This window comes from Astatotilapia calliptera, chromosome 15, assembly GCF_900246225.1.
Source record: "Astatotilapia calliptera chromosome 15, fAstCal1.2, whole genome shotgun sequence".
Classification (NCBI taxonomy): Eukaryota; Metazoa; Chordata; class Actinopteri; order Cichliformes; family Cichlidae; genus Astatotilapia; species Astatotilapia calliptera.
In genome coordinates this window covers 32,112,186-32,128,219 of record NC_039316.1, presented here as the reverse complement: position 1 = coordinate 32,128,219, position 16,034 = coordinate 32,112,186, and the positions used below count along the sequence as shown (strand labels likewise).

The window sequence follows — 16,034 nt, the reverse complement described above, 5'->3', positions numbered from 1 at the left end:
ACCCTCACAGCAGCATATGCAGTGTGGCTCTTTGATGTATGTGCCAAAGAAAAATGTAACACCATGTGGTGCTTCGCCCATTCGGTACCAATTACAGTATACAGTTCTAAAGACTTTTACATTGAGCTGCCCATACTTTTTAGGGCTGTGTATCAATTCCCATCATCCCATACAAACAGACAAAACTCTGCTTCAAACATCAGTACCGGGATTACACTGTGACTGCAAGTGTGTTTGTAACAGTGACTTTCTATATCGTGTTGACTGCCACAGTGTGTATCGTCAGCTGTAATTTTTTTTTTAACATTGACATGCCCCTGTTAAGAGCTTAGAATACTGTGTGCACCTTTAGGCCAACATCTCAGCCCTGACAGCAAGGTTTGGTGTGATATTACTAGGAACACGATCAACAGAGACGCTTAATGCAGTGGAAAAAACATGAGCAGTACAGAAAAAGATGTTTCAGTGGATTTCATTGGATTGTGTTAGAATAGCTAATCATCCCTAGAAGCAACTAATGGCCTCATATTACAGCTGTGAAGTTGTGGAATGACTCATGCTCTCAGGAACAGCACATTATCACTGTAAAGCTCCTCAAGCAAAAGGTGGCATAGATAAATTTGGATACATTATGTATTAAATGATCCAAATCAGAGTCTTCCTCTGGAAAAAAGTGGTAATTAGATTCTATTCAAGTCAAGTTTAGACGTACAAAGAAAAAGCTTGGCTTATTCGGCATGAGGAATTTTGCACAGCATGTCGAATGTTCTTTTTTGGCCTCCAGTCTTCGCATAACTGGACTATGACATGGTAAATGGGAAGCCTGTGTCTCCAAAAGCAGGGAACACATAGGCACAGTGGTTGGTTGATAGTTTTTCACAAAAACTACAGTTGGAACCCTTTCAGACATAAATCAAGAACACATATGTCGGCTCACAGAGCTGGAAGAGCTTATTTGTAAATTCCAAGACATATACTGAAAGAATAGCAGCAGTTACGTCTGCTACTGGCTTACAAGCGTTGTTTGTCTGTTTGTCAGCAAACAAGTGTTCACAGTTTTCAAGATATAATTTTCTTATTTTTCATTCAATTCAGTTTTACTTATTTAGCACCAGACTGCAACAGTTGCCTCAAGGTGCTTTATATTGCAAGGCGAAGACCCTGCAATAATAAAGAGAAAACAGAAAAAACAACAACAATCAAATGATCCCGTATGAGCAAGCGCTTTGGCCACAGGGGGAAGGAAAAAATTCTTTTTAACAGGAAGAAACCTCCAGCAGAACCAGGCTCAGGGAGGGGCGGCCATCTGCAATGACCGGTTGGGATTAAGGGGCGGAAGACAGGATAAAGACATTCTCTGGTAGTGAGCCACATATTAATAATAAGTAATAATTAAATGCAGAGAGGTGTATAAAAACACAGTGAGTGAAAAAAGGTTACTGAAGAAGAAACACTCCGTGCAGAGACAGTCCAGTCATCTGATAGGTGAGTCACAGCCCTGTTTAGCCTCCCAGCTCGATCAGTTCTTAAAAATGGTTCCCATCCTCTATGGGGTGAATTTCAGCGTCTTTCCTTGGACAGAGGTTTCTAGTTCCAAGATGCAGGACAAAGCGTTATAAAAACACCTTTGTCCCTGTTGTTGTCACCGAACTCAATAAGAATGGTTTTGATTTGATTCATTTGATTTAATTACAAAAAATGTGCATTTGTCAGGTTTTATTAGGTGTGTGTGTTTTGTGAAGGGATGCCAAATGCTATTATTTTTCTGTAAAGCAAATTTCCCTATGGGTATAAATAAAGTAACCTTAACCTTGGGTCACCTGATCCAGCCCTAACTATATGCTGTAGCAAAAAGGAAAGTTTGAAGCCTAATCTTAAAAGTAGAGATAGTGTCTGGGGTGATATGGTACTATAAGGTCTTTAAGATAAGATGGGGCCTGATTATTTAAGACCTTGTATGTGAGGAGCAGGATTTTTAGTTTTAACAGAGGATTTAACAGGGAGCCAAGTTTATTCTTTGTTTATTCTTTGATACTTCTTTCACAGCAGCACTGTCCAGCACTACTTTCAAGAAAATACTGGCAGAGGAGTTAGTACTGTGAACTCAAGTTGACAGAACAAGAAAATGAAAGGATCCATCTTGATTCTTTAAACTATAAATAAGATGTTTAATGATACCATTCCTCTACTGTTCTTGTACTTGACTTTAACCAATGGTTTGTAACTTGTTCTAAACCCTCTGCATTTACATTCATAAAGGCATCTCTTGACTTAAGACTTTAACAATGGCATCCCTACGTAGAAGTGTTCATTATTTCATTAGATGTCAAAGGGTTTTTCTGTCTTATGTTATCAGTGACTAAAGTGCAAATCTGAGCTGCTGCTGACTTGTACCCAGATGCCATCTTTATTAGGTATTTGCAATAGATTGGTTTTTGTTCATTATGTTTGCAGAGATGCCAGTATCTGAACAGGGACTAAATCCAGCAAACATTATGTTAATAACTAGCTGGTTGAAGTTTAAGGTTTAAGTTTCCTTACTATTTTTCAAACTGTCCTTACATGCAGACTGTCTTTTCACAAAGTGTCTAAAGATCAGATGTTGTCATTTCTGAATATGTAATCAAAATGAGTGTAAATGTGAAGTACTTAAATAGTAATATTTTACATTTTCATTTAATAAATGAACATTTTAGTGCTGCCTCAGCCACTGCGTGTGTGCGCGTGTGTGTGTGTGTGTGTGTGTGTGTGTTGGGAAGGGGTGGAGGTGCCATCATGGAGACAAGCAGCCTTGTATTCATCACACAGTGTGTTTTCCTATCCATTTCATCTCCATGAACTAATGAAATAACCGGATGATCAAAAACTCATCTCATCTGCTAATAGAAGAGCAATTTTAGCTTGAACTTTACCATCGCTGGCTTTGTACCATTTTCTCTGAGGAAAACACAGTGTGATATGAAAATTGAGTGTCTGGTCACGCGTCCTCTGGAGACTGGCAGCACACAGCAACGATGAACTTGTCATCTTTCAATACCAGGACTGGCCTGGAAATGTTCTTTTCAGATTGTGATAGACCAGTAATTAGCAATGAGGCATGTCGACTCGAGCTCAGGTGCTTCTATTACATGTTTGAACGGACTTGGCTGTTTGAATATTTTATGAGGATCATATCCACTTCCTGCTTGCCTGCTACTTGAGGTTGTAACATTATTTCATACAAGAAGATGCAATATGCCATACTCACCTTATTACCATTCTCAACTGGAAAGACTGAAAAGATTTTTGTATCTACTAAATCTTACTTTTTGGCAAGGGCTCTTCTCTCTTCAGGAGTATAATCGAGAGATCCAATGGCACCCTCTCCTTTTGTTGGCATGAATCCAATTATAGCTATGAGGGCAGTGCGAACTGGAAGGAAAAAAAGAGAGAGAGAGTGTGTAAACAATGAGGAGAAAATAGCAAGTGAATGAAAAACACAACGTAAGGTCGGGGGGCGGGTCCATTCCACTGCAGGACAACCTGCATGTGGCGAATAAAGCTGATTGAGTATTGACTATTGATATTCATTGTTAGCCTCACTTGGCCATGACAACCTGTTAATTGTCCAGTTTATGTTTATTCTCTGAACTGTCTGTTCTTTAAATACATCTTGCTTGTAAATGTAGATTTGGTAAAAAAAATTATCATTCATATCAGCAGCAATAACATCGGGTTGTGTCAGTCAGAGTTCACTATAATTATATTGAAACAGTGTGTGACTTTGGCAAAAACTATGTTGTTTTCTCTGGTCCTCTGCCCAGTCGGACCTGGAGTGATGCATTTCGTCCTCAAATTGCTGGCTGTCTGAGTGGTGTCCAAAAAAATCACGTGGGCTTTTTAGATAATTGGGAAACTTTCTGGGGAAAACCTGATCTTATTAGGAGAGACGACATCCATCCCACTTTGGATGGAGCAGCTCCCATTTCTAGACATCTGGTGAAATTTATTAAACCCCCCAAAATGTGACTGAGACTTGGGACCAGTCTTACACACCTCTCTGCAACTTCTCTCTTCCTGTAATCCCCCCAAAACCCCTTCTTTTTAGCGGCTATCTGCTCGCAGACCACCAAAAAAAACAAAAGAAAAATCATCAAAAATACAATTTAAAATAAATTTTTTTTTAAAAAAATCAAAGTAAGAACAATATAGTATCCACAACTGCACCAGAGTAAAGCTGTTAAATATGGATTGTTAAACATTAGGTCTCTCTTTTCTATGTTCCTATTCGTAAACGGCGATGATCTATTGCTCCATCGATCAATAGAGAAATAGATAGAAATAGAGAGAAATTTCAATTAAGTGACTGAAAAAGACACTAGGACGAAGACAAGAAGAAGCAGCAAATTTTAACAGCAGCCAGTCTATTGAAATAAGTCACTTTGGTGCAAACTGTCATACTTCAGTTCTGATGACCTGCTATCTCTAACTGTGTGTATAACCTATGACCAAAGTTTGTGAAAATAGCTGGGCTATAAACAATACACACAATACACTTCAGCTTACATTTTAAAAAATAAACAGTATTAAGTACAGACAGACCAGAAAACAGCTTGAGGAAAAACATTTGTCAAGATATTCATGAGTAACGATACCATATCTAAATAAATCAGCCTATGTAAAAAATACAAATTTAAATATTTCCCAAAGAGACATCAGAGGGAATGTTTAATTATCTGAAGCATGCTTTATTAAATATGCAGGCATATCATATGAACTAAAGCAGCCACCAAGAGTAGTGAGCATAAACCTGGAACCCTACAGTTGGCCTGTCTGTGACAATCGGAAGCACTGTTCAATTATCAAGTCAGGCCTCCTGTGGTCATTGCAAACAGGATCAGACACAACTTAGAGCCAACACTTTAAAAACCCAGCAGGGGAAGTCAAATCTCTGAGGCATAGCTGGCCATGTGACCTACAGTTTGTTGGTAAAAAGAAGTTAGGAGCAACCTTTGTCTTTGATTTAATTCTGTTATTGATTTGAAACTCTTCTTACTTAAGAGAGGGAGGCAGTAGAGAGAAATGCTTTGAGGAAGATGCAGCATCTCCCACTGAGTTTCCACTGATTAAAGTTCCATGCTGAGAAGTAACATGAAAGCAGAACTCAGCAAACGGACCAAACGCCAGTTACAAACTAATGAGGAGTTCTTGGTAGTAATAAATTATTCGTTTTTACTCTCGAGGTGTATAAAAATACTCTTATATCAAGACCCTCAGCACAAGTTCATCTATCAACACCAGCACCCAAAGTGCAATACTGTTTAGGCCAGAAGCAGATTACTGGAGTGAGCTTTGTCATTTATATTAGAAAACAAATGTTTCACATACAAAGTTCATGCAGTACTGAAAAAGATCTCTTTGCATTTAACATACTGACTTTGGCAAGCAAGCAATCTAAGGACACTAAATGCAAGTCTAAAAAGTTTTAATTTTAGTTTTCTTAGAGGAAAGCACCGAGTGCACAGATCTCAAACTCAGGGGGAGAGAGTTCCAGAGTCTGGGGGCCAAAAGTCTACTTTAGTTTTCAACTCTAAAATAACAGGCCGAGCTAGAGCAGGAACAGACAATGTAAATGTTGATGGAGAAATAGTAATTCTTCTATTATCAATTTTTCTATCAAGACAGAAAATTTTCACCTTTATTTGAAGAGATTGGGGTGGCAGGTGGAGCAGGAGTAACAATATTACTAATGGCATCAAATAACACCTGAGGATTACCTCTGCTCTTTGTAACCAGATGTGAGAAATAGGCACTCTCGCATCTCTAACTGAACGGTTGAAAGAAAGATCCTTTATTAGACCATGTGCTCAGCTTATCGACAAGAACGCTTTAAGCAGCGAATGGTTTCATTTATGCGAAGGGAGAATTTGGAAACGAGCTAATTTCAGTAAGACAGTAATTATTAAAAAGATTTGTTGTAAGATCATAAGGGGATAAGAACAACTTAAAAGAATCAGAGAATTTCTCAGCAGTAGAGGAATTTAAGGTGTGAGTGCTGACCACACGGCAAGCAGGAGAAAGACAAGTTAAAAATAATACAGTGATGATCAGAAGTAAAAATGTCCCCAGAACAAATAGAATCAATATTTAAACCCAAAGTAAAAACAAGGTCCAGTTTGTGTCCTTTGGTATGTGTGGGACTAGACACAAACTGAGTGAAATGAAAAGAATCCATGATGCCAGTAAAGCTTCTGGCAAAGAGGTCAGAGTTGTCGTCTACGTTAATGTTAAAATCTCCAACTATAAGGAGTCTGGGCAGCTTTATAGTGGAGGATAATAAGTCACTGAATGCCTTTAAAAATGGACGATACACCACAGGACAATAAAAAAAAAAAAAAAAAAGGTCTTATACCTGACTCTAATCAGCTGTAGTTCAAACGAAGAAAAATGTCTAACTTTTGCTGAATGACAGGGGAACTGGTGGTAAACGCTGACACAGGAGAATGAGGTATCTTGACCCGTCAGTGAAGATCGGATAGATAAGAGCAGCAGTCAATATGCCACCGACACACACAAAAACTACACCGCACTACACCACATCAGGACAAACTGCAGCCGCCAGCAGCAAAACCAAACACATGTATCATCATAAGGGCCTCTGACAGTGGACTCGTCTCTGTGCTTGTCCTCCTAGACCTCAGTGCAGCATTAGATACTGTAGACCAGGGGTGTCAAACTCCAGGCCTCGAGGGCCGGTGTCCTGCAGGTTCCAGATCTCACCCTAGGTCAACACAATCAAATGATTAGTTCAATACCAGGTCTCTGGAGAACTTCAGGACATGTTGAGGAGGAAATTTAGCCATTTGAATCAGCTGTGTTAGATCAAGGACACATCTAAAACCTGCAGGACACCGGCACCTAGAGGCCTGGAGTCCGAGACCTGTGCTGTAGACCATAATATTCTCTTAGAATGATTAGAGCATGCTGTAGGTTTTACAGGTACTGCACTGTGGTGGTTTCTATCATATCTATCTAATAGACTCCAATTTGTTCATGTAACTCGGCCTTGATGACCTTGAGAAAATGCTGAAGCGCAACTGGGTTCTGCAGCAAGGCAATGATCCAAAACAGACCAGCTAGTCCATCTCTGAATGACTTACTGACACAGTGAAAACCTTGGAGTGGCCCATTCAAAGTTTTGACCTGAATCTGACTGAGGAGCAGTTGCATGACCTTAAAAAGAAGGTGTATTTTCGAAAACCCTCCAATGTGGCTGAACTATGACAATTCAGCAAAGATGAGTGGGCAGAGCTGTAAAAGAATCATTGCCAGTTACTGAAAACGCTTGATTGCAGATGTTGCTGCTAAAAGTGGCACAAACAGTTATTCGGTTTAGCGGGTAATCACTTTCTCACACAGGGCCATGTAGGTTTGGATTGTTAAGATAAGATAAGATAAGATAGAACTTTATTAATCCCTCGGGTGGGTTCCTATGTTTCCTCCTTAATAATGAACACCTTCATTTAGAAACTGCATGGTGTGTTTACTCGTGTCATCTTTGTCTAACATTTAAAATTGGTTGATGATCTGAAACTTTGAAGTGTGACAAACATACAACAAAAATAGGAAATCAGGAATACTTCTGTACCAATTAACAGCATTAGAGCATCAGTGCTTACCTGGATGGTTTTGCATGCAAGACATCAGTGCTATTAATTAGTGATGATCATTTCAGTACTTTTCCTACACATCTCATTTCACAGCTCTACAAATTCTTTTGTGGAGCTTATTTCCAAATGCAACCTCTAAATCAGGGGTGCTCAATCCCAGTCCTCGAGAGCTACTGTCCTGCAGCTTTTAGATGCATCCTTGTTCCGACACAGCTGAATCAAACGAATGGCTTGTTATCAGGCCTTCTCCAAACTTGATGGCATGCTGAAGAGGTGATCAAACATTTGATTCAGCTGTGTTGGAGTAGGGATGCATCTAAAAGCTGCAGGACAGTAGCTCTCGAGGACTGGGATTGAGCACCCCTGCTCTAAATACTTAGATTACCTCAGGGAATAAGATACGTATGGAGAACTGGGATCTTGTCTCCTATACTTACTACTCCAAGAGGGCTGCCAGGTCTCGGGATGGTGGCCAGAGATGCTCAGACAAATCTTCTTCCCAACTTCAAATCTCCCATTTGGCTAATGGAAGGGAATAAAAAGAAAGTGGTATTGGTACGTATGGGAAAACAGAGGCACAGCACATATTTCTCAAAACCTATGAACACAAACTGACATAAAAGTTTTGAGCAGTATTAACAAATAAAAATGAGGCTACTACTGTGCAAATGTCAGAGCTTTCAAACAAAAATCTAATTAAAAATTTGGTTCAACAAAGAACCAATAAAATAGTAGCTGGTGTCAGTGAAAACATGTGAACACAGTTTTCTCACAACAAATTCTAACTTTTATCAGTCATTAAAACATGTACCGCACAGCTGCCTGAATATAGTGGGAAAAGGATGATTTGATCTTGTGAATTTTTAAATTTCGACAGTCTCATTTTTGTGGTTGTTTCATATAAACAAAAATCCACACATTACATAAAGATCTATAACTGACTGAAATAAATATTTGATCCGTTTTCAATAAGCGCCTTCCTTATGGTCATGCAGCCTAGTCCAGCCTTGATTTGGGTTTCCTGACCACAGGACTTCCTCCCAACGTGAGGATTCTGGTTGGTGGTCAAATACTTATTTCACTCAATGACATTCAAATCCATTTTCAACTTTTTTATTATTATTTTTTATTTTTTTTACTGACATTCCATCTCTCAACATTAAAATGAAATTACCATTAAAATATGAAACTATTCTTTTTTGTATGAGAGGAATTCAGCATGGGATAAAATTAAATTTCCCCCACTGTGTGTGCGAGTTAATCGATTCCCCCTGTTTTATAAGTAAAATTAGAGCTGGATTTTAAAATAAGAGAAAAAAATGAAATGTTAAAAGTTATGCATTCAATGTTTTAATTAAAGCGAAAAACACAATAAAGGGAGAAGCTTGAATGTCCCTCGTTCTCTTTTACATCTTGACTCTACTAATGTTTCAGCTACACAACAGGTCTAGAGATGTGCGTGACTAGTTGACAAGCTGATTAATGGTCGCTGTTGTCACTAGTCGGTACCAGACTTTCTGCTAAGGTTGGGCGATATGTAAAAATTTTCCAACTGACATTCGCCGGTCCAATAACCGACAAAAGGCAATATACTCACGCAGGCGCAGACTTTTTGATGGGCGCTATTACGGTATTTTTTCTGTTGACTGCTTCTCCCTAGCTTCAGTCAACATTATCAGCAAACTTACTCACGGGCAAATAAATAAATTGGTCTTGTAAAAACGATCGGTGAAAGGCTCAGTCTATCATCGATGGGCAATATATTCGTCCAGTCACCCAACCTTACTTACTAGCAATTGAATCTAATTGTTAAAAATTTCTAGATCTTACGACATCTATCGGCCGGCCCGGGAAAGGCTTGAAGTTTCCTCGGATAAGCTGGAGGTGGCAGCAAGAGGGAGGTTTGGGCTTCCCTGTTGCAGCAGGTTTGTTTTAACTGTTTAAAGTATAATGTTGTATAATGCTGAATATAATGTACGTGTAATGTTGATAACGCACAAAACGAAAAGTTAAGCGGCATGATTCATTATTGAAGAATGGGGTAAATTGTTTACAATGCCTTTGTTATTAGTTTTTGAAATTTCCATGAAACGATTTTAAAATTGAACTTCATAGTTTTAGACTAGTCAGTCAGTCTCATTTTTTCCTGGCCAGGAACATCCTTAATCTTAACACCTGAACTGTTCTGGAAGCTCACTTTCTTCCCCTATTACGTTCAACTCCCTGACTGTTTCAAAAGAAAATTGAGCTCTAGCTTGTTCCTCCAGGTGTGTAAGCCTGGGCTTGAATGGAATCAGGGCCATACATATGCTCACTGGTAAGCCTAGAACGATATTTATTTTTGATAATGTTCATTTTAGAGAATGTGCCTTGCAGTTATGTGTGAAGCCAAACATGGTCAGTGTATAAGGTTGGGAAAGTTGTCTGTTCTTAAAAATTGCTTTTTCAGCTTTTTGATTATCTGCTGCATCAGGAGAATAATCAAATGCAGCTAAGATGTGATCTTCATCTGCATCTTACTGTGAGTAGGATGATGCTGGGAGGTTTCATGGGGTATTCTGGGGGAAGTATGATCCTGCCGTGGTAAACCCCACCATCAAAATCAGAGTCTGGAGGACCACGAACAGAAAAGTGCCACTCAAAGAGATTGTCCTGCAGAAAGAAGGAAATATCATTTTAAGTAGAGCAGGGCAATATGACCAAAAATATTTATCACGATATATATTTGAAAATTTGCGATAACGACATAGCTGACGATATAATTGACACTAGACAAAACACTTTACAAATCCACAACTTTATGGGTGCAGAAAAAAAAACATCAATGTATTTTCACTTAAACAAGCAGCTGTTTTTTTATGTGCATTAAAGTTATATAAAAAATTAACAGTGCAAATGCAAATTCCTTGCTGACAGTTTAACCAAAAGGCCGACATATCCTCAGCATAACCATGTATAATATCCACAAAACTTAAAAAGAGGTTATACACACACAATACGGTAACATTATGTTGAAGCGCAGTACGTATCACTCCGCCAGGCTCCTGCCTACGATAGCCGTAATGCTCCGACAATCCATCAAGCGGTGCGGGTTTGTAGCTTAGCAAAGTCGTACTAAAACGTTTGACAGATTTTCGAGCGCCGTGTACATAAAATCGTTTCGAGGTCAGTAAACACAACCAGAATTCATACATAAGGCACACGGGATTATAAAGGACACTGTCGATTTTCAGAAAAATCAAAGGATTGATTTAAAGTGTGCTGTATTTTCCAAACAACACGGTAATAACGACGGCCCGCTAGCATGCTCTACCAAAAATAGCGCTTTGTTGTGTATCTGACGGATGAAAGCTAAACCAGTTCAACATCACTGAAGTTGCAGCATTTTTACAAACCGATTCTGGTTCATCTGATTCATTCAATGATCCACTTTCGCCCTTCTTATTCTCCGTCGCCGCCATGTGCGTATGAAAACAAAGGCACTGCGCATGCACGTTTTACCCATATTCTATCACGATATTTCATTTTCTTATCGTTGCCCAACATTATACCGGTATTACCATGAACGGTGTGATATGGCCCAGCCCTAATTTTAAGAACATATTTCTGTCTGAGAAGACAACAGAAGGTAGGACTGGGCGAAAAATCAAGTTTAAAAAAAAAAAAATCCATATACTTTGATACGACATATAAGATGTGACACTATCGTTTATATCGATATAGTCTACGTTTGCTATAATTATACTTGTGGAGCCAGTCTCTCTCGTCCAGGCTTGTCTCTACACGTCACTCTGCCCCGCCTCTATTTCTCACTGAACACAACTCGCCCATCGCTTCACCTGCAGGCAGCGACCAGATGGACACAGTAGCTATCGCAGAGTAGCTGGTTGGTAAAAAGAAAAACAACGGCTCAAATATTTGGAGATGGTTTGGATTCAAAGTGTCAGATGAGCAGCAGAATAATGTATTCTGTAGAGAATGACGAAAAAGCGTCCCGACAAAAGGTTCGAGCTCTACCAATCATTTTCACCATTTACAACAGCGCCACAGTGCTTGAACCTGCGTGCTGTATCCCAGACCGCGACGTCTTCCCAGCCTCCTGCCCCGAAACAAACCATCTTAAAGCCACAGTAGCCTATTATATCACTAAAGACATGATCCCTATCGCAACTGTGGAACAAGAGGGCTTTATACAGCTGATTATCTGATATTATCAGCTGATTTGAAATAAGAAAAAAATATGCTAAGAAATAAAAAGTGACTTGCAGAGCTAAACATCTCTATTGACCACTAGACAAATATTTTCAGAAGTCATAGCCAGCGTATATCTATCACTTATGAAAGTGAAACTAAGTATTAAATCCAATGAACTTACTGGAGTGTGTTTGTGTTTGTATTAGCTTGAGGATTGTGACACTAAATGAGGACCCCAGCTGAGACAAGACAGGGATATATAGTGAGATTTAAAAGGCCTAAAAGTATGGGTTATCTTATATAAAAGATTTTCAGAAAACTTGACTTCTGACCGTGAGGTCACAAAATTCAAAGAGAATTCGGAGAACTTTAATAACCATATTCTATCAGTTTGAAAATCCCAGGTCACGTCTTTGATTTCACACCAATTTTGACCTGCAGTCAAGCTCACTACAAACTGCAACTGATATCTATAGGTGAAAATTTTACACACTGTAACTTGAAGGCTATCAAAACTAGTAGTACCTAGTAGTGTAAAAGTAGCGTAAAAGTAGCTGCATTGCCTGCTTATATTTTCATTGTCATGCATTGTTAGACTATAGAGTAAAGTAATAGCATAAAAATGCCAAACTTACTTCTAGTGGTTGGGCATGATAGTGCTCTGTGGGATCCCTCAGTTCAGCAGCCTCCTTCATCAGCCTCTTCACCGCTTTCCATCAAAAGAAATAAAGAAAAAGGAAAAAAAAAGGTTACCACCTGCACGGAAAGCTACAGTACATCTGGAAAGCATTTACACCACTTCACTTGTACCATGTTTTGTCATGTTACACCCTTATTCCTAAACCGATTCAATTCATTTTTCACCTCAAAACTCTACACACAATGACCTAATCTTTCTTTCTTGCAAATTTATCAGCCGTCTGGAGTCAAATGTATAAATGACTACATCTGATTTTACTTTTATATTTCACCTTTAAAAACTATTTACTTTGACTTGCGGAGAATATGAAAAATAACAAGCTAGTTTTCTTAGACTTAGAAATGTCCATCATTAATGGGGGACAATGTCTATGAATCAGTATTTAAGGTTTGAGTCTCGTGAAATTGTGTGTCATCAGGACACCACAACACAGAGCAAACGCCTTTTTCACAGACACACAGCCGTGGCAGCAGAAGAATATCACATCAATAAGGCCCTGAGTAAATGTGCTTAAGCTAGCTAAACATTTGCCAAAGAAGAGTTGAAGCAGTTAGAGCCACAAAGGGTGAACCGACATTGTATTAAATCCTGGATTACTACTGGGATGCAGCTCAAGTTCATGTTTGAAGGCAGATGAGTAAATAATTTTGGCAATGTAATGTATATCTAAAGGCTGACAGCCTGAAAGCCAACTTTGGTATGTCAGTTTCTAAGAACTGTATGGAGGATGATGATGAAAGTGAGGTATTAACAGCTTCATCAACATCTTCCAGTAAGCTTTGTTTACTGTGTTGTTTGATGTTTTAGCTTAGCATTTTTACTCTGGCTGTAATGAAATTACTTATTAACATGGTAGTTACGGTAAACAAATAAGAAACTTTCATTTATAACCAGTAAAAGTATAACATTATTATTTAACACTGTAGCATGCAAATACTGTAATGGTAACGACACTATCACATTACCAGATAGCAAGGCAGTTGGTGTGGTGTATAAAATGGTGTTTAACCCCAGAAGCATAGACTTGCATGATTTTTTGCTAAGTATCATTGGATATCGTTACTCAGTTCAACATATCAATAACACACACACAAATCTCAGGGTCGTGGAAAAGATATTAGTGTGTTTGAGAAGGGTCAAATCATTGTCATGCTTCAAGCACAGTAAACATCTAAGGGGATTGTAGAAACTACTAAAATTGGGTTAACAACTGTCCAACGCATTATTAAAAAGTGGAAGGATAGCGGTGACCCATCGTCTTCGAGGAAGAAATGTGGCCTGAAAAAAAATTCTGAATGATCGTGATTGCCGATCACTTAAACATTTGGTGAAATCAAATCAAAGAAAAACAATAGTAGAACTCAGGACTATGTTTAAAAGTGAAAGTAAGAGCATTTCCACACACACAATGCAAAGGGAACTCAAGGGATTGGGACTGAACCGCTGTGTAGCCGTAAGAAAACCACTAATCAGTGAGGCAACCCGGAAAAAAAGGCTTCAATTTGCTAGGGAGCATGAAGATTGGACTCTGGAGCAATGGAAGAAGGTCATGTGGTCTGGTGAGTCCAGATTTACCTTGTTCCAGAGTGATGGGCACTAGATAGAAATAAATCTTGTGACACTGCAGAAGCTTCTCGAAACAATGCCACAGCGAATGAGCGAGTCGCAATCAAAGATAAAGGCGGTCCAATGAAATATCAGAGTGTGTGACCTTTTTTTTGGGTGGAGACTTTTTTTTTTTTGGCCAATACTATAATATAAATTCCATATTTAATAACTGACCAACAACAAAATCCTCTTGCACTACCATTGCATTGGCACTCAAAGAAATTGTGATCAATGATGATTTCATTTTTTGCCAATATCGTTGAGTCCAAAACACTACAAAGCATAAAACATAGTGCTATATTTATAGTTACTACTGCATTCATTCAGATATGTCGCCACACAATTTCTGGAAAATTATCTTTTTTCAAATTTATCTTCCAAAAAAAAAAAAAAAAAAAAAAAAAGCTCTGTTACATGCAAGCTAAAGATGGGAAGATAAGATAAGATAGAATTCAAAGGTGGTGATAGTTAGAGTTGACAATGCAATGACAACGAAAATGATAGTGAAATTAACATGGTTTTTCTTGGATTTCATTATGACATTCTCTCATTTAACGTATCTGTGCCTGGAGACACTGACAGGAACTACACTGCTCCTTATTGCCTGCTGAGTTTCATATTCATTTTCCATTTTTGGCTCTGTCTTAAATGGTACATAAACTGGTTCTTGTAAGATGCTTTTCTCCTCAAACTGAACACTCAAAGCGCTTTCTATCCAACATTCAGACACATACTCCAATAGATGCATCAGAGAGCAACATGGGGTTAGTATCTTGCCCCAAGCAGATTTGGCATGCACAATGGAGCAGCCAGGGATTGAACCACCAACCTATCCGTTTAGTAAATAACCTGCTCTACCTCCAGAACTGCAACTACCCCCATAGTAGGAAGAGATGACAAGAAAAGCCTTTCCCACACAACTGTCTCTGCAGAAGTCCAGTAACAGGCCCAAGGTGATAATCCTTATATGCCAAATCATCTTATGCAACACAAATGTTGACTATTTGCCACTAGGAATGACTCACACCAGGTCCAAAGGGATAAAAAGAGACACTGTTACATAATAACAAGCTAACACCAAAGACGTGAAAGGCATAGACAAGAGAATGAAAAGAAAAAGCATCTCCAGACTGTGCGCACGTCTACCGCTGTCACTACTATTATAGCATTTAGCTAAAAAAGGAGACCTAAAGCGCTACAGGTATAAAGACCTGCTCTCAAAAACCGTCAAAGGTTTAACGCTCTAATTGTTTAAAAGATTTAGAGCATGTTTAGTACCATCTTATGACGGTACAGAAATGTAAGCAAACAAGACTGATGTGGAGATTTTTGTTTCTATGTACACGCTGATGGATGCCAGGATTCCTGATCATTCTATAGTGAGAAACCCGGTTATGTTTGCGGTGTGATGGAGCAACCACATGTTTTAAATTGTTTGGGTGTGCTTGGGACAAAGACGACACCATTTTATTGCATAAAATACAGCCGATTGCATGTCGTGGACTGCTTTGCAAGTTGACTGCATCGCTCTGTATACCTGGCCGATGAGGAGACGAGGGAGGAAAAAGTAAATATATAAACAGTGCGTTTGACTCCAGCTTGTCAGTCCAGTGAGTCACCAGTTCACCAGCTAAAAATAACACTTCATTAGAAGCTTATACTAACAAAACTTTGTGGTTGTATTTAATTTAACGAGTCGTTAGTCGCAGTAAACCCATCAGCAGATAACCTGGAGAAGATGGGCTACGTAAAAAGTGAAGGGGGGCGTGTTCACGGTCACATCCAGCAGGTGACACAGCTATTCCACCTCGAGTCACTACTGCACAGACTGACTCCAAACGTGCAATACGGCAGCTCCCACAAGTGGGAAATTTTGACTTCAT

General features: G+C 39.0%; 1 protein-coding gene across 4 annotated transcripts in view; it reads right to left on the bottom strand.

Moving 5' to 3' along the window:
* The window catches only part of ube2j1 (ubiquitin-conjugating enzyme E2, J1), a 48,309-nt gene that overhangs the window by 21,966 nt on the left and 10,309 nt on the right, over nucleotides 1-16,034 (bottom strand). For all 4 annotated transcript variants that reach the window (XM_026194542.1, XM_026194543.1, XM_026194541.1 and 1 more), the window contains 4 exons: nucleotides 12,479-12,552; nucleotides 10,170-10,301; nucleotides 8,087-8,171; nucleotides 3,306-3,411 (listed from right to left, as the gene is read on the bottom strand). In XM_026194542.1, coding sequence (XP_026050327.1) covers nucleotides 3,306-3,411; nucleotides 8,087-8,171; nucleotides 10,170-10,301; nucleotides 12,479-12,552 — 397 coding nt within the window. The remainder of the gene's footprint in view (nucleotides 1-3,305; nucleotides 3,412-8,086; nucleotides 8,172-10,169; nucleotides 10,302-12,478; nucleotides 12,553-16,034) is intronic.